This window comes from Quercus lobata, chromosome 1 (genome assembly GCF_001633185.2).
Source record: "Quercus lobata isolate SW786 chromosome 1, ValleyOak3.0 Primary Assembly, whole genome shotgun sequence".
NCBI lineage: Eukaryota > Viridiplantae > Streptophyta > Magnoliopsida > Fagales > Fagaceae > Quercus > Quercus lobata.
The window spans coordinates 35739393-35758781 of NC_044904.1; the positions used below are offsets into that span (position 1 = coordinate 35739393).

Below are 19389 nucleotides of genomic sequence, written 5' to 3' on the forward strand. Positions count from 1 at the left end.
TGTTTTTCCCCTCACAAGAGGCTACTGTTCATGTACTGTACATAAACAGTAGCCGCAACATTTGATCAATTTTCCCTAAATAGTGCATTCGTATACTGTTTATAGACCCACAAATTTCATTTTTTATAATTTTTTCATTAAAAATGAGTCCCACAGTACTATTTACACATTTAAAAATTATTTTACTACAGTATTTTTAATTTTCAGTTTTTAATTTTAACAAAATAAGTTCTATTTAAACACATCCATAGTTAAAAGACTCATGGATCTTGTCCAGTTGTCCTCTTCTTTCTTTTTATATATATATATATATATATATATATGTTTGTACAATCAATGAAAATAATAATTTTTTAACTCGACTTTCAGCAAGCCAGAGAGGTACTGCGCACCAATGGAGTCCAGGGCCTCTCTCATTACACCAAAAAGAAAAAGTAGAAGAAGAAGGTACAGGAACATAGAAACAGAGATCAAAAAACACAGAAAGAAATATAAGCCTTTGTGTAAGGAATTGCTTCAAAGTTCAAAGCATGAGCTTTAAGAATGTTGTTCATACTTGGGTCAAAACTTGTTCCAGATCTAAATCCAAATCTCAACCCTTCTCATCTCTCTTTGACTCTGCCGACACTCTCAAAAAACAACAAGAATCACAGTCAAAACCAGCCTTCAGTCTCGAAACCTACATGACCCAGAAAATCAAATCCATCAACGAAGCTCTGGACGCCGCCATTTCACTCAAAGACAAAGAACCCCGCGAGCTCCACGAGGCCATGCGCTATTCCCTCCTTCCCGGTGGCAAGCGAGTCTGCCCACTCTTCTGCATCGCTTCCTGCGAGCTCGTCGGCGGCACTGAATCCATGGCCATGCCCGCCGCTTGCTCCTGCGAGATGATCCACGACGCGGCTCTCATCCAAGACGATCTCCCTTGCATGGACAATGCTCATCTCCGCCGTAGAAAGCCCACCACCCACAAGGCATTCGGCGAAGCCGTCGCCATTCTCGCCGCCGATGGCCTCTTAGCCTTAGCTTTCGAGCACATTGCCTTGTACACACCAACAGCCGTGCCCCCAGCGAGAATAGTTCGTGGCATTGGGGAGTTAGCGAGGTGCATTGGAGCTCAAGGAGCTGTTGCAGGCCAAGTGTTTGATATAAGTTCTCAGAGAGAGTCTAACGTGACGTTGGAGTATTTGGAGTACTTTCATCTGCATAAGACCGCAGCAATGCTGGAAGGAACAGTGGTTCTTGGAGCTATGTTGGGAGGTGGGTCCGATGAAGAGGTTGAGAAAATTAGGAGTTTCGCGAGATATGTTGGGTGGGGTTTTCAGGTAGTGGATGACATTCTTGATGTGACAAAATCGTCGCAGGAATTGGGAAAACCGACAGGGAAGGACTTGGTGGATGGGAAAGTTACGTATCCAAGGCTAATGGGTGTTGAAAAGTCGAGGGAGTTTGCGGAGAAATTGAACAAGCTGGCTCTGGATCAGCTTTCTGGGTTTGATACGCAGAAAACGGTGCCGTTGGTTGCATTGGCCAATTACATTGCTCGTAGGCAAAAGTAATATAGGTATGTATCAATGTTTCCAACCAACCCAAACCAAGATCTCTTTTACATTACTATTATTAATGGAGTATTTTTTTTTACGATTTTATGCTTGGTATAATTGTACTCTTCTTGTATGTGTGCGTGCAAATTCTGGCACACAAGGACACAAAGATAAATACTACTTGTATCAATAAAATTGCAGATTTGTTAGACCCTCATCATTCATCATTTAGGACAAGAGTGCCTACTAATCTTATATTCCATTGAAATACTATAATCTGTTTGGTAAAATGAAATGTAGAAAGCCCTGTAACATTTGGGCTTCAAGAGAACAAGAATTGGCTTTGTTACAATTATATACTTCATTTTTATTTTTTCAGTGTCTAGAATTTTGTTGCTTAGGATTTCACGTCCTGTTGATGAAATATCTTAATGTGCTTAATGGGTTTTTATTATTTAATTTATAACTTGAACCATGGACTGGGAAAGTGGAAAGCTTTAATTCAGTTGGTTGGTATTTTTCTTTTTTTCTTTTTTCCTGAAGATTATACTTTTGTTATTTGCTTTTCCATCTCTGTGTATTATCCAATTGGGGTTTTGGTTTGTGGTGGCTATTATAATAACAGTTTTGGAGAAATTTACAGTTTATATATATATATATATATATATATCTTGGATATGTGGTTTAAATCAGATTGGTCAAATTGTGGGAAAGCCTGACTTGGCACCAGTGGTATGGGTGAGAAGGTTTGTGACCCCCTTTGGTAACATTCAGCTTTTTCTGGAGGAGTTGGGTCAAAGTAGTGGCAACATGTTTGAAAGATTTGAAATGGATCCTCTTAATTCTGATTTAATTAACCAGGTGCCACACACACACAACTTACTCTCCAATAGAGAGAAATATTTATGGGTTATTCACACCATTACTTTTCAAAGGAATGATTAATGTTCCAATCATGCCAGCTGATAATTGATGTAAAGGGTGAAGCCCCCTGAATTCACATGTTAATATTCTTAGCCGGTTTTTGGTCCATGAATTTGGAATTAAAAATAGCTGAGTGAAAACGAACATGACTTCAGTAAACAATGAAGTGATGCTATTTCTCTGTTGTCTGAACCAACTTCTGTACCATACACCTGATCATATTCTGAATGCTGAAATAACTGGGCAGCATTGATCGCATTGTCTGGTTGCTTTTACGTACTTCAAATTGGAGTGGACCTAATTTGCTTAGTAAATAGCATATTTGTTTGGGTAATAATTTATTGAATCATTGAGGTGATTAAAATGCCTAAACATATCTAGTCTTTGGTGCTCTTCTCACCCTAGACGAAGTAGGAATCATACTTATTTTTTTGCCTAAACATATTATAGTGATGTGGTTAATTACTTCTGCATGGTGTGATATCATAATCTTCTAATTTTGTAGATATTATTAAAAGTACACTCAGATGAGCAATGTATTTAGTAAGAAATATTATTCTCATACATTTTACTGACTTCGAAAGAGATAAAACTATGCTTATTAGATAACAATGTTAGATGAATATGAATAAATTAGCTTTTCTGATTTAAATCAAGAACCAAAACTTAAATTGGAGTGGTGATGTTTTGGGGTTGAAAATAATGGGATTGTAACTTGAAGTTTGTTAGCCTCTTTTCTCTTTACACACAAGTTCAGAGCAAAATAAAACATGATTTTTGCTAATCAATGTCAACATTTGTAGTTGCGATAAACATATGTATAATTGTTGTTAACTATTCTGTGCATTGGATGAGTTGGCGTCTAGTTTATTATATTGTTAATGTTGAACTGAGTGAAATCACTGTCACATTAATTTATAATTTTTTTTTCAGTAGTAAATTGGTAGTAATATAACATTTTCCCACAGAAAAGGCTATCTAAATACATAAAGAAAGACAAAGACTTCATTCTGAATCTAAAAACAACATAATTTCATCAAAGCAGTAGCAGTGGCATTGAAGTGGCAGAGTTTTCTTCCACTTTAACTTCCACCTCTTATGATCGTGATACTTCTCACTGCTTCTACTACCTTTAAGGCCACAAAGACAACAGTTTTAACGAAGCTCCTAAAAATCTGAGCTTTGATCTGACCTCTCTTGGGGGGGAGGCTTGTGGTTTTGGAGCAAGCAGAAGCCATAGAAGTAAAAGTAGATAGTAATCTACAAAGAAGCAGAGGGGACAAGCAGAGCAAGAAAGCCAAGAACAGGAACTTCAATTACTGAAAAGAAAGAAGCTGAATAGAGTGATAAGAAAGAAGAGGTTGGTAATGTTTTTATAGGAAAGTGCAGAAGAGCAAGAGTGAGAGTTGAAGGATGATGAGAAAGAAGAGGTTGGTAATCTACAAAGAAGCAGGGGACAAGCAGAGCAAGAAAGCCAAAAGAACAGGAACTTCGATTATTGAAGAGGGAGAAGAAGCTGAATAAAATAATAAGAAAGAAGAGGTTGGTAATCTACAAAGAAGCAGGGGACAAGCAGAGCAAGAAAGTACAAAAAAAAACTGAGTAGAATGATGAGAAAGAAGAGGGTAGTAATGTTTTTATAGGAAAGTGCAGAAGAGCAAGAATGAGAGAGTTGAAGGAGCTTGATGAGAAAATCTAGCTTAGAAAGTTTGTGTAAGTTATGGTTAGAGCCGGCGCTATTTATAGATTCTAATTTGATAAGGGCACCCCCGTGTGCAATTGTAATTACTAATTGCATCATGAGGGTGCCTCTATGAAATATCAAGTTCTCGAAACTTTTCATCAAATTAGAGCATTCACATCAGCTCTTGTATAACTGTGTAAAATACACATTTTGGCCGTTTTTACACATTTTAAAGCAAAAAACACACTGCATCAGTCCAGCTAAAATCATGCATAATCATCTAAAAGTTTCAACGAGCTACAGTACCTGTGTAAATTTACACGGGCACTGTAGCATGTGTATTTAGTTTTTTATTAATTTCCGTTCGCACCAATTTTTCTCTCTCTTTTCCGTGCACAACGACCTCAATGGAAAAACAAACAAACCCAAACGGAAAAACAAAAAAACTCAAACGAAAAAAAAAAAAAAAAAAAAAAAAAAAAAAAAAAAGAGAGAGACAAATCGGTGCTAAAAAAAAAAAACCCAAACGGAAAAACAAACAAATCCAAACGGAAAAACAAAAAAGAGACAGATCGGTGCTTAAACCAACACAGAGATATACTTGCTAAAAAAAAAAAAAAAAAACGGAAAAACAAAAAAGAGACAGATCGGTGCTTATCAGAGCTCGTGGGTCTCGCTTGGTCGAAGCTGCGATGATGATCGGAGCTGTGGATCGGTGATCGGAGCTGTGATGATGATTGGAGCTGTGGATCGGTGATCGGAGCTGTGATGATGATCGGAGTTGTGGATCGGAGCTGTGATGATGATCGGAGCTGTGGATCGGAGCTGTGATGATGATCGGAACTGTGGACGGAGCTGTGATGATGATCACAGCGCTGTGGACAGAGTTGTGATGATGATCGGAGCAGTGGATCGGTGCGTTGGTTTGTGACCGAGAGGGAGAGAGATGAGACAGAGAGATAAATCGAGAGGGAGATAGAAGAGAGAGAGAGAAATCAGAAAATATGAGGGAAAGGGAGAGAGAGCGTGTACTAAAAGGGTGAGGGAGAGAAATAATAAAATAATTAATTAAATTGATTATTTAAATAAGAGGGGTGATAGAATAGATGAATTGATGTGGGTGTTTTGTAAAAGTGATAGTGTAAAATAGAAAAAGTAGGTTTTTGGTGTAAAATAGACGGAATCTTTTAAACGAGCTGATGTGAATGCTCTTAGGACGTCATCAACCAACAATCCACGCGGTTGTGTATTTTGTATTTTGTATAAACAAAAAGGGAATAAATTGTTATATGAGGATTAAAATTGATAAGGGAAACTTTTGACAAAATGGAATGGCGGGTTTTGTACTTTTGTTGCGGTCCTAAATCATTATAGGCATTAATTTCTTGTCTTAACTACTCTCAAGAGCAGAAAATAAAGGAGACCTAATTGGTTTCTAAGATAAACAAAAGATGTCAACCCATTTCCCACGCCACGTCAACCTTTACAAAAACAATCGATTCCCTCCCTAAATTGCCTTGGTTTCTCCTAATTAACAATAGAAACAAGAAAATAATATTCAGTGAGGTTTTAGAAATTTCTCTACAAGAGCCTAGGCTTGGAAAGTTAAGGACCTGTTTGGTTACTTATGGGTTTGTATTCATTTTCATTTTTCATTTTTTATACTCATTTTCTCTTCTCAAATCCTATATTCATTTTTTGTTTCCAACTCATTTTCTGTTTGGCATCATTTTTGGACTAGTTTTTGTTTTTCTCAAATCCCTTTATTTTCTAACAAAACCATTTGTCACTGTCACCCGCTAGAAACCGTTGACACAACTTCAAAAATAAACCAAAACCAAAACCCGCCAGAACCACTGTCACAATCCAATACCCAACCTAGATCTCCACTTCGCAAGCTGTAATCCCACCGGAAAAAACCAAACACAGCCTAGATCTCCACCAGAAAACCCATCAATACAAACAAATTTCATCAAATCTCAACACAAGAAGAAAAAGGAAAGAGAGGGAGAGAGAGAGAGAGAGACTCAGCAAAACATAGCCTACAAACAAAGCCCCAAAAGCAAGCAGCAACCTCAGAAATAGGCCACTAGCAGTGACCATCGGCCATGGGTCCGATTAGATTTTGTGAGAGAGAGTGTGTGTTATTGAGGAGACAAGTCACTGTTGGTGGGCCTCGGAAAGTTGGTCCTCATACGAAAATGTTTTGTATCCATTTTCACTAAAAATGAAAATACTTAAAAGTTGTTCAAATCCAATTTTTTTGATAAAATTGAGTACAAATTTGCAAACCAAACCAAATTTTTGTGGTAGATCCCACAAAAAACTAAAAAAAAGTATACAGAAAACACTACTTTTTTCTTTAAACCAAACAAATCCTAAAGTCCCGTCACAGGCAAGTAGGCTGACCCTTGTGAAATCTCTTCTTGCAGCAATCCCCTAATACGTGGATTTACATTTTTACTTTCCAAATCAGTAATAAGCTCCAAAATTTATTACTCTAGGAATTTCACTTCCAGAAAAACGGCAAATTCAAATTCCTATAGCCCAAGGTCCTAGGCAAATATATGCAAACCAAAAGATTGTGGTGGTTTTGGAATTAGGAAAATGGAGGATACAAACATGGCACTTTTGGTTAAGTTGGGCTGGTCCAAAGCCTCAAATCAAGACAAAGTTTAAGTCAATATTCTTATAGCAAAACACTTGTAAGGAAAAAACTTTCCAAAGTTCATTGCTTTGGAAAGGTATCTAGAAAACTAAACCACTAGTGACGAAATGTGCTACCTATCAAGTTCTTTCAGTTTCTGATACCAACATTAGGGAGGATACTTGAAATCCGCCTACCTCTGGGATCAAACATACTAGTTCAAAAACCCTAGTAGTTTATTTTAATAGGAACGGAAAAACTTATAGAAAATCAAAATACATGTGAGACTCAAACTCTTGTTTTGGAAAATTACTTGGGATGTTCTGCCCAGCAAAGTAGCGTTGAATAGGGGATGGTCCAAAATGGACCTAAACTGGAATCACCTCCTGGTCTCTCACAGTTTGGAACATCAATGGGTCCTTTTTACCAAGTGATCTTATGAAATGCATTATTTTCCCCTCAAAGTCTGAAGGTCCCAAAGGAAGAATGCAATAAGTTTACCTTGTTTACTACTATACTCTTTGATAATATGTGGAGGATTCAAAACCAAACTACTTTTGTATGTCACATCCTTGTACCAAAGAAGGCTACAGAAAAAGATAAACAAAGCCTATTTTGATCACATTGTTGCATTGTCTGCTTTAAAGTCCCCGTGGCTACCAAATGGCTTCCTCCTCCTCCAAACTGGGTGAAGATAAACTTTGATGTAGCAATTCCTCACTCTTCCACAATTGTTGTTGTCTATAGAAATCAAGTTAGACCGTTCTTCTCTACTACCTCCCTCTAATCGTGTGTTTGGGTGGAGATTAAAAATTAAAATTATTTCACTATTTAACTTATTTTTACTATTATTCATGAGTTCCATTACACTTTTTGGTACTATTCATAGACCCCATTATACTATTTCAACTAACTTTTATTTTTATCTACAATACTTTCAGTAATAATTTTTCAGTTTTAGTAAAATAAGCGATATTCAAACACACCTATACAATGTGAAGTTTAGGCAACTATCTTAACCTTGAAGCTTGCAATTCATCACAAGCTTTGCTTTGTAGTGTTTGAAGGTGATTCTAAAAGTATGATTAAGGCCTTACAGCTTTGCCCCTTTCCTCCAAATTTGTTGTCTCCCTTCCTTCATATTATTAAGTTGTCTTTGAGTTTCCTTATTTGCTAGGACTTTATTTTTGTAAACATAACATTAAATTTTTGGCACACAATTTTGCTCAATGAGTTGTTCATTGTATTTGGGATAGAGCTTTAACCATCTCTTTTCTTTATGCCTGGGTTTCTTTCCCATAAGAAAGAGATGAGTCTAAGCCCTCTCTCTCTTTCCTGTTAACATATGGGAAATGTTAACAAATGCCGGTTAATAATTTATTTAAAGAAAGTTTTAGTAAGAAAAGAAAAAAATCAATTAATGTTTTGACAGCTTTTTCTGTTTCCCATAAAAGTGGTATCAAAACTTTTCTAAAATGGATTGTTAACCATTACTCTAAGGACACTCGTTAGCATAACCCTTAACATATTATTTTTATATTTAACAAAAAGTTATTCCAAACTATTGGGATTTGGGACATTATTGACCATGCATGGGAGATGTTGCCTTGCCAATGTGTTGGGTATAGAATAACAAAATCAAAGGTGGAGTGATGCACAAGCGAGCAAAGATAACCCTAATTTGAACCCAACTAGGATGTCTATAAGATAGTTTGTTTCCAGAGGCTAAGATATATTCCAAATTACAAGGGTAGAAAGCTTGATTGCTTTCTCCGATGATTGATTAACTCTTTTATGCAGTTTTTGTTATTGTTAGGGTCTTTGTTGTGCGTGGCCACCTATTAGCCATTAGAGGGTTGATCTTGCTATACCTGGATTTGTTTTTGGGAGTGGATGCTATTGGGGAACTTCTTTAGTCTACAAGAGAAACCAAACCCAAAATCTGATAAGCGAAACACATGTGATAAATGAACTTTGATTTTTGTTCAATAGTAAGGCAAATATCAAATTAACATAAGTCCAACAATGAGAAGAGAAAAAAAAAGGGCATTCAATAGGATGTGACAAATTATTCAAACTATTATACTTCCAACGATAAGATGAAACACAATAATGTCTTAAGTGATAAGTTAGAATTTGGATGACATAAAGAGGCAGACTTCCAATGTTTTGAAGAGAGAGGGTGTGTCCACCTGTGCACAACAATGAGTAGTTCAAATTATCTTATGGTCCATTTGGATTGAGGGGGAGGGAGGAGGAGTAGAGTAAAATTGGCCTAAAATTTTCAGCCAACTCTACTCTCCCTCCCTCTCCCCTCAATCTATACATGACCTTATTAACCAACCCAACTTAAAGGGGAATGAGTCTCCTCAATGATAAGTATTTCCCTCCTTTGAGAATGATATTTAATGAGGTATGGAAGAATATTTTACTAGGACAAAGTTTAGCTATAAAATTGATTATAGTCTTAAACTACAAAATTGGTTGTAACCTTAAGCTATAATTTTACTTAATATCTTTTTATTGGAAGTAAATTTTGACAAACCCACCATTGGATTACATCTTCTTCTTATATCTTGCATGCTTGCAAAATTTCTAAAAAATTAAAGATCAACAGCTATGTCATCAATAAATTGTTTAAATTGCAAGTTTTTATAGTTTAAAATTATGTATAAAATATATACTTATAGATCATAGAGTAAATAATATCTGATTGACACAAAATTTGACGTGTATTAAGAACGTAAAGAACATGCAATTCAATGGTTAGATTTTCTAAATATGTAGTTATATTTATTTTGTTGAGTAAGGTTGTAGTCTTAAGTTACAACTAATTTTGTAACTAAACTTTGTCATTTTTCTTATGTAATTTAGTTTGGATGGTGATAATGATAGTGATAGCGAGGGATGAATTTCTTAGTGAGAAGAATAAGATCTCTCTCCAAATTAGTTTGAAAAGAAATTTTTTAAACTCCTTCTATATCTTGTTATTGGATGTGAATTTTGAAAACCTAACCGTTGAATTATTACATATTCTTTATGTTCTTAACATACATGTCAAATTTCATTCAAATCGGATGTTATTTATTATTTTATCAATAAACTTATTTTTTATGCATAATTTTAGATCACAAAAACTTAAAATTTAAACATTAGACTGATGACATAAATCTTGATCTTTGCAGTAACTTTGAAAATATATATTGTTTTGGTCTAAAAGAGGTAAGGAAGAAAGATTTAAGTCACTTGATCATCTTTGCTAAAAGATATACACTGTCCTGATTGTTAAAGCTAGCGTTTACAGTTTAGTCTTACATAATGCTGAATGTTTGATTTTACAAGAGAGAGATGGCGGTCAGTTTGCTTAAAACCTTTTTATTTTCTATTAATTACAAGCATGAAGTAATTATATACTCTTCATAGTTTAATTACATATTATGAAACATAAATTGGGCATTTGGGCAATTGTTTATTGACAAATTCAATACGGATGCTTTGGGTGTTTGGTCATTGATTTCAAAACATATTGTTTAGTGTTTAAACACTAAACATTATTGTTCAAAAATAAAAAAAATATGTTTGGTAGACCATTTCAGAACAGGTGTGTTTGAAAAATATTGTTCAAAACATATGTTTAAAACAATGGTTTTTGAAATCACTTTCAGGCTGATTTTAAACAATAAAAACTAGTGTTGAGTGGCACTTTCGTAATTAAATTGAACAGTATTTTAGGTCCACCAGTCAGCTTTTTGAAAGAATGAGTCCACCGGTCAACAAAAATTACTCTCTCAGCCAAACAGACAGGCGGGACAGCAACCCAGTAACATTAAAACAATATTTTATATTTATTTTGTACTTTGCTGATTTAAAAAATATTTAATTTGTACTTTGTTCAGCTTTTTTTTGCCATCTAACACATACATACCAAACACATATTTTATATTTTTGAACACTGAAACATGTAATTTAAACCATGATACCAAACACATTTTTTTGTTTTATAAACACTAAAAACATGTATTTCAATAACACTTTTTAAACTATAATTTTCACATCTTTTTAAACAACAATTTTTGAACACTATAATCAAACAGGCCCTTAAATCTGTCATTTTATTTATTCAGTCCCCGTATATAATTTTGTGGCCAAAACTAAAAGCTAAATATGAGCAACCTAATGCAAAATCACCCCCTGCATGTGTTTTGATTTGAGTTCATATTGCACATTCGCAGCAACTTCGATCCAATTAAGTCAACCAAATGAAATGCCGATCTCAAAGGGATAGTGGGTCGGATATACAGACGCTACCGCCTACTTGCTACTTGTGACATATATTATTTTATTTGATAAAGGGGCACTCCCTTTGTCATACTGCAAAGCGACATTCCTTAGTACCAATCAACCTATTTGTCCTTGAATAATGTTATTAAATTAATGCATGGTGTGACACATAGATAACCAAAAAAATTCTTAGGTAATGTTTGGTAACAGTTCTTATTTTCTATTTTCAAAAACTGATTTTTGGAATTATATAGAAAAAACAATTTTCTTGTATTTTTGAAATAAAAAACATGTTTGGTTAGTTGAAATTATAAAATTTAAAAAAAAAAGGAAAAAAAAAAGGAAAATACTGAAATATTTTGCTACTAATATTTGAACTCTAATGCTAACTTATTAAATAAATTAAATATGTGTTTTCATTGACTTTTGAAAAATAGAAATTGAAAATATCATTTTGCATGTTTTCAGTTTTCTTCACAAATTGAGTTTTAAGAACAGTTTTTGTTTTCTGTTCATTTTAGGTTGCCAAACAAGTTTTTTAGTCTCAAAAATAGAAATTTTTTTTTAAAAGCTAAAAATAAGGGGAAAAAAACAGTTACCAAACATACCCTTAATTTTCCAATTGGTATTATATCTATCAAAACAAGAGAGTGCTGATTATGTTCTTAATTTTTGATTTGACAGTTGTCTCACATGCATAACATAAAAACCTTAATTAATGTTAACTTGAGAGGTTTAGGACCAAAGTGGCATAAATGTGCATACATGAGTTTGAACCTTTTTTTGAGAAATACATGAGTTTGAACCTTGATTACGTATTGCATGACATTGCCGTCTAGCAAATATAGGTTTTTGTTTGTTTGTTTGTTTTTTTTTTTTTTAAAAAAATAATACTGTTTTGTAAAATATTTGACAAAATAGTATCGTTCCAAATAGTTTCTAAAGCCCTATAATATTCATAAGATCTTGCAAGAATAATTTGGTCTTTTGTGTTCAAAACACTGCAAGGATCATTGTTTTATTAAGGCCTGAATATGATTGGTTGATCCATGATCGTATCATAGGCATGCAGGCTTAGGATAATCCAAGATTAAATTTAGTTGGTCACCAAAAAGAATAGTTAGATTTTAATTTGAAGATAAAATCATATTGGTTGACTGGTTGTTTAAATATAGTAAACATACAAGTACTTTGATAAGCCAAAAATGGATTGACCCATATGGCAAATTAATTAATTAATTACTCAAGTTAATTAATTAAGTCAATTTAACATGCAATAGTGTGGTAGTACAAACAAATCACCAATTAAGATAAATGCAGTGGAAAATAAGTTTGACACAGGTTCTTTACGAATAGGAAAAACCACCAAAGCAAAACCCCACCGAATGAATTTAAAGTCACCACTCCCAAGAATTCACTATTATCAATAACAAACGGTTACAAGTAAAAGGAATTTGGGTACCTAATATCAACTTATAGTTGAACCCTTACCCTAATACCCAATTGGACTTGTATTGTAGCAGCAATCTCTCCGTTCAATGCACGAATCCCAGTACGTAACTAACCAATGATGCACAGAACCTAGTACATGACTAACACACCAACTTACAGTTAAACCCTACAGTTGAACCCTTACCCCAATACACAATTGGACTTGTATTGTAGCGGCAATCTCTCCATTCAATGCACGAATCTCAGTACGTGATTAACCAATGATGCATGAAACCCAATTCATGAATAACACACCAACTTGAGAAGGATTGTTGGCTACAAAGTTCTTCAATTCATCAACAATAAAGATCATGAATCTCCTTGATCACAAAACCCTTGACGTAAAGACGCAATAGCTTCTACAGAGAATATGATGAACTAGGGCAATTTTTGTCTCCGGTCACACAATGCATGTAACAACAATTGCAACCACCTTGTAATGGCCTTTAAAATAATCCTTATATATGTCGAGGGTTGTGAGAAAATAAATCCTACACAAATACTCAAGGATATGCATATAATCAGATCTCTGATTTTGTAATTTTCCACAGATACAGCTTGTGTTGAGTTTTTGTCGAGCTTTGGCAATAATTCTTGATAGAAAGGATTCTGTCGAGTTTTAATGAGCAACACATTCTTCACTTGTTTCTTGGTTAGATTTGCATGACTTCAATACTAAACATGAACACTTATTTCTTAAAGTACTAAACTCATCCTGGATCTACCCAATTACAAGTAAAGTGCGTTTTGTCAAAGGATTAGCCAATTACATAAATATGTCCCTAACAATCTCCCTATTTGGCAATTCGTGACAAAACCACAACAAACAAACGAATCATGAGAGAAGTGTTAAATCACTAAACTCATAACCACTTGTTGACTTACAAAATAAATCTAACCCTAACATAAACTCTTGAAAAACTTTGCAAAAAGAGAGTTCATAGCATGGTAGATTTTCACAACCTGTCTTTCTGAAATACTTAAACAAAACTCATCAAGGCATCATGTGTGAAATAGAAATAAAGATTACACACATAAAGAAACATGTGTATAAAGAGAGAAAAGAAACAACATATGGAGAGATAGGTGAAGAAAAACATACATCATAATATATATGAAAAGATAAGTATAATGTATGTCAATAAATGGTCACAAGACCAGTGTACAAGATGTAAAAGAAAGAAAAGAAAAGTATATAAGAACCTCACTACATCCCTTAAAAAGTATACACACTCCCCCTAACAAAAATATCATATATCCTATGCTAACTCTCCCCCTAACTACAAGACTACTCTTATCCAAAACTACTTCTCCTTTTTGTCATGAATGACAAAGAGCAAGTCACCGAAAGGTCATCATCTCATCATCACTGGAAAAGCTAGCATCCTCATCCTCATCCTCATCATCATTATCATCACCATCCTCATATGTCGAAACCTCTAGAGAAGGAGATGGAGAGGGGGCGAAACCTCCAAGGCGAGTCTGTCGTTTTGCTATACGACTGACACGGGTGTTCACCTGACACATCTCATCAGTGAGAGAGTTAAGGCGAGCGTCCATGCGCTGAACTTGTGCCATGATGGCCTCCAAGGTCACACCAGCTACCAAAGAAGAAGGAGCAGAGGTGGAAGGAGCTGAAGAAGGAGTTGCATGATCTGTCGTCTTTGTCCGTGGCCACTTCGGTTGAAGTTGGGCCTCACTTTGCAAAACAGAACCAGCACTGATGACATCCTTGGTGGTGGAATAAGGAGAATTAGGAATGGGGATGGAGAAGTGGCGAAGGATCTGCATGATAGCTGAAAGAAAGATAAGCTTATCACGAGTTGCCGTATCCTAATAGACATTGAGGATAGAAGTGATGAAGTAAGAGGGGAAGTTAATAGAAAGGTCCTCAAGAAGAGATAAAAGAAAACGAGCATGAGGCTTAGTGATAGAGTTATAGTGAGACAATGGAGTAAGAGTAAATGTCATCACCATGTTAAGGAACCTCAGACCTTTTGCAAAATCCGAGCATGGACCCATATGGAAGGTTTCTCATAAAAGTGAGACAGAAGCTCGTCTTTGGACATAGTCCTAAGACGCTCACAGTCGGGGTAGTCAGGATGCGCTACCCACGTAACATGTAGTAACTCAGATATAAGATCTGAGGTAACTACAATATGTGTACCTCGAAATGTCGTGGCAAACTGAGGTACAGAGATATCGATACTATGTAAATTGGAGTAAAACTCCTGTATAAACACGATGAGACACCTCAAGGGTTTCTCACATAGAGATTCCCAACCCCGAGTCCAAATGACAGCGAGGAGAGGAATGTCGACAAAATCCGACTAGATAACATGGCGCTCCGGATGAACGCCATGTTTCTGAAAGTTCTCCAAGAAATCCTTTTGGGCCTTCCCATCACAAAACTGAATGTGAAGAGGGGGGGATAGGATCAGAAGAAAAAGACTCGGAACCAAGAGGATTCCAAGCCAGAGTGGACTTACATGCTTTGGGTGCCATAGCGCAGTCTATCCGAGAGAGAGGGAGAGAAAGAGAGAGAGAGAGAAACAGACAGACAGACAGAACACAATCGCAACTAGAAACAAAGAGATAGAAAAGAAAGGAAAGACGTATGCATGAACATGTGACGTGCAAAATTTAAATTGCATCATGGGTAAAAATCCCAATCCAAACCTACCAGCACACATTCAACAATAATCAAACACACATCTAAATGCATGAAACATTGTTAAAATGCAATGAGAATGCAATGCATGAGCATATAACATCAAATCAAAAACACCCAACCTAACAATTTCACAAAAATCTCTAAAATCCCAAAAAAAAAAAAAAAATCCAAAAACCTAGGTAAAAAATGCATGAATGCATGAAAATGAAGGGATTAAGGAACCTTACCAAGTGATCTGAACTTGATAAAGGTCAAAAATGTATTGGGTAGTGAGATTTGAGTAAGGAAGAGAAATATGGGGCAAGAGAGAAGAAAATCTATCGAGAGAGAGAAGAGAAAAAATGAGAACAGATTCGCGCTCAGACTATATAAGGAAATCGCAGCTCAATGGATCGAAGTATCTGTCGAAGATCTATTGAGCACTAAATCTCGACAGAAATGAATCTGTCGAGGTGCTATTGAGGATCTGTCCATAGCAAAAACAACTTGATGGATCGAGAATCTGTTGAGATTCTATCAACCAGATAGAGAGTTTAGAAATTTTGCTCGATGGATCAAAGATGCTATCAAGATTCTATCGAGAAGATACCTAGAAAGCTCGATGGATCGAGATTTCGTAAAGATCTGTCGAGAAAAGAAGAAAGAAGTGCTCGATAGAAGGGAATCTGTTGAGGATATGTCGAGAAGCTGTCGAGCTTTAAAAAAAAAGAGTTTTTCAAAGAAGGGAAAAACACATAGAGATGAATGCAACAAGCAAGCTACTTAACCATAGATCCAATCAACATATTAAGCTCTCAAAACATCTCTCAACATATATGCAAAGCATTCATAGATCCAAAAAAAACACACACACACACACACACTAAACAAGTCTAACTAATTTTATATTTTAAAAACAAGTTTAGACGGTTTAGTGAGCATATATTAGCACACGTATTCCTTGTGATGGCCAAATCACATTGTACCTGCACATGTATCAAAAGTAGCAAAGAATTTGCATGTTGTGTGTGAAAACATAGCAAGAGTACATAAGTGTCTCATATTATGACAATTTGAGATATGAGAAAATCAAGTACACTCACACATAATCATAACTACTTGATGGAGACTATCACCTTCGAGGTACATCCTATAACTCCCATATCTCTTAGAAACACGCTTGCAACCATATTTCAAAACATTTTAATTCTTTTTGCTTTTGTATTCTTTGCATATTTTTCATTTTGAGCATAGCATGCATAGGCATATAAGAGTGAGAAAAGAAATACCCAATTATGTAAGCTTAGACATCACAATTTTGCTATGCCGAAGCACACAAATGTTATTCATGATTGGCGAGCTTTAGTGGTGGAATGGTTATTTATGCCTTTCTCTTAGGATTTTCTAGTCCTTCCTATCAAAAGGAGTGATATGAGTGTTAAATATAAGAGATTACTTAATCATACTCACCCCAAACACGAGCCACAAAGCTCACTTGCTTAGTTGTGCATTGAAATGCTCATCTAAGCTACAAGATATATAAAGTTTAGAAAATTTTGTTTCAATAGCAATCCAAGGTATACGAGTACCAATATACACAAACACACACTATTTTTGTATTTTTCTGCTTTTCAAAATTTTTTTTTTAATTTTTATGAAAAGCAAAATAAACAAAAACTGAAAAACAACGAAACAAAAACATAAAAGAAAACACACAACGCATAAAACTAGACTGACTTAAAACAAGAACACAAACAAGTAATGCATAACCAAAAGGGGAGAGAGAAAAATTGACTGAATAAGTTTGAGCCTTTTTCCTTCCACACCTTGGAAGAACATTTTCTTTGTGCGAACCTTTGATCCGGAGGTGAAGGAAAGAATTGAAACCGTTCAAGTTCGAAAGGAAAATGAGGGCCTTGAGTAGATCTCCAAGAGGAGCAAAAGAGGATGGAAACTGATTCTGGTTTCCGAACAAAAGCATACTATTACTTTTTTGAGTGGCTAACCACTTGTAGCAATTTGGACAAGTATGCCCTGAAACTCCACAGTGATGACAGAAATGCGGCTTCTTTTGTTGCGACTTTTTATTTTTGTCCTTCTTATTCTTAGGGTTTCTAGTCTTTTTCTTTTCAACCCTAGAGGGTGCTCCTAAAATAGATTTGTCTTTATCTAAGTTCCCACTAGCTATTTCAGTTTTAGCTTCATCATTTTTAGAATTAACATTATCAGCAGGTGAGACAAAAACAGTTGTACTAGATGAGGCAATATTAGGAGAAGAGAAATCATACCCCAAACCGGTTTTATCAAAAGCAGCTTTCTGAAAAACTTAGCATCTTATCGAGCTTTGCACTGGAAATCCTCTTCAATTGAGCTCAAACCTAGAACAGTTCCGCTTCAAGCTTTTTTGTCCATTCAGCAAGGAAGTTGTTCTTGAACTGCAAAACTCCAATGGTTTGATTTGCTTCATCAACTTTTGTAGAGAACTCCTCTCGATCTAGCTCCACATCACTCAACTTCTTGGTGGCTAGTCTATAGAGTTTCTCGTGCTTCTTGAAGACTTTGTACAACTTTGCATAGATTGTATGGATGTCATCCTGCTCATCATTCTTTTCAAATTTTGACTCCACCAAGTCTTCTTCTTCATCTACTGCTTCCACGATTCCCTCAATAAGATCCACTATGGTAGTGAAGGCATTCAAGCTTCCCTCGTCATCACTGTCATCTGATACAATCTCAGATTCGGTGTCACTCAAGGTAGCAGCAAGAGCCTTACTTTTCCCAATTGACTTGAGATAAGTTGGACATTCTTAATTTATATGTCCAGAACCTTGACATCCGAAGCACTTTGGTCCGGAGGGAATAGTGTACTGACCGCCATCCTTAGCATCCTTCTTCCCTTTGTCTTGACATTTGAATTGTGAAGAACTGGATTGCTTGCAGTCCTTATCAAAGCCTTTCACATTGGACTGCCTAGTGATGTAGGACTTAATCTTGGAATCTTCATCATCAGAAGACTCATCAGTCTCATTACTTTTGGCCTTCAGTGCCATGCTCTTACTTTTAGTTCCTTTCCCAATTCTAGTCAAACCCAATTCATAAGTTTGTAAGTTGCCAACCAACTCCGTCAAAGGAATTTTGTCAATGTCCTTTAATTCTTCAATGGCATGGAATCTCTCAGGCAGAGATCTGAGCACGTTTCTCACAATCTTGGGTTCAAGAATCTGTTCTCCAAGATTGAAGGCTGAGTTTACTATGTCCTTCAGCTTAGCATAGAACTCATCAAACGTCCCATCCTCCTCCATCTTAATCTCCTTAAAACTAGTAGTAAGCCTTTGGAGTTTTAAATCCTTGACAGCCTTAGTCCCTTTATAGGTTGTCTAGAAAATGGTCCATGCTTCCTTGGCAGTTTCAGTTGAGGATATCTTCTTAAACTCCTCATTGGTCACCGTACTGAATAGGACATTCAATGCTCTGCTATTGAAGTTCGCCGCTTTGATCTTGGCCTCATCCCAATCAGTCGGCACTTCCTTTAGCTTAGTCTAGCCAATCTCCACAGCTTGTCACACCTTCTCATCTAAAGATTACAAGAAAGCTCTCATGCGCACGTTCCAGTATGCATAGTTAGTGCCATCAAATAAAGAAGGTATAATAAGAGATTGTCCTCTATCTATGACAAACAAGGGTCAATGGATCACACAGCAAAGATTAAACTTAATCATAGTATGGCCGCTCTAATACCACTTGATAGGCCAAAAATGAATTGACTCTTATGGCAAATTAATTAATTAATTACCCAAGTTAAATTAATTAAGTCAATTTAACATGCAATGGCGTAGTAGCGCAAACAAATCACCAACTGAGATAAATGCAGCAGAAAATAAGTTTGACATGGGTGATTTGTTTACGAATGGGGAAAACTATCGAGGTAAAACCCCTCCGGGTGAATTTAAGGTCACCACTCCCAAGAATCCACTATTATCAATAACAAGCAGTTGTAAGTAAAATGAATCACAGTACCTAATACCAACCTACAGTTAAACTCTTATCCCAATACCTAATTGGACTTGTATTGTAGCGGCAATATCTCCGTTCAATGCACGAATCTCAATACGTGACTAGCCAATGATGCACAAATCCCAGTATGTGACTAACACACCAACTTGAG

General features: G+C 35.7%; 1 protein-coding gene across 1 annotated transcript; it reads left to right on the plus strand.

The window, feature by feature from the left end:
- Positions 1-343: 343 nt before the first annotated feature.
- Positions 344-3735, plus strand: LOC115988673 (geranylgeranyl pyrophosphate synthase, chloroplastic-like). Its single transcript, XM_031112278.1, has one exon. It carries the CDS (start codon positions 531-533, stop codon positions 1557-1559), a length of 1029 nt encoding a protein of 342 aa, XP_030968138.1. The 5' UTR covers positions 344-530; the 3' UTR covers positions 1560-3735.
- The last annotated feature ends 15654 nt before the right edge of the window (positions 3736-19389 follow it).

What these genes read in the sequence shown, in the direction of transcription:
- LOC115988673 (XM_031112278.1), top strand. Translation starts at nt 531, where the DNA reads ATGAGCTTTAAGAATGTTGTTCATACTTGGGTCAAAACTTGTTCCAGA.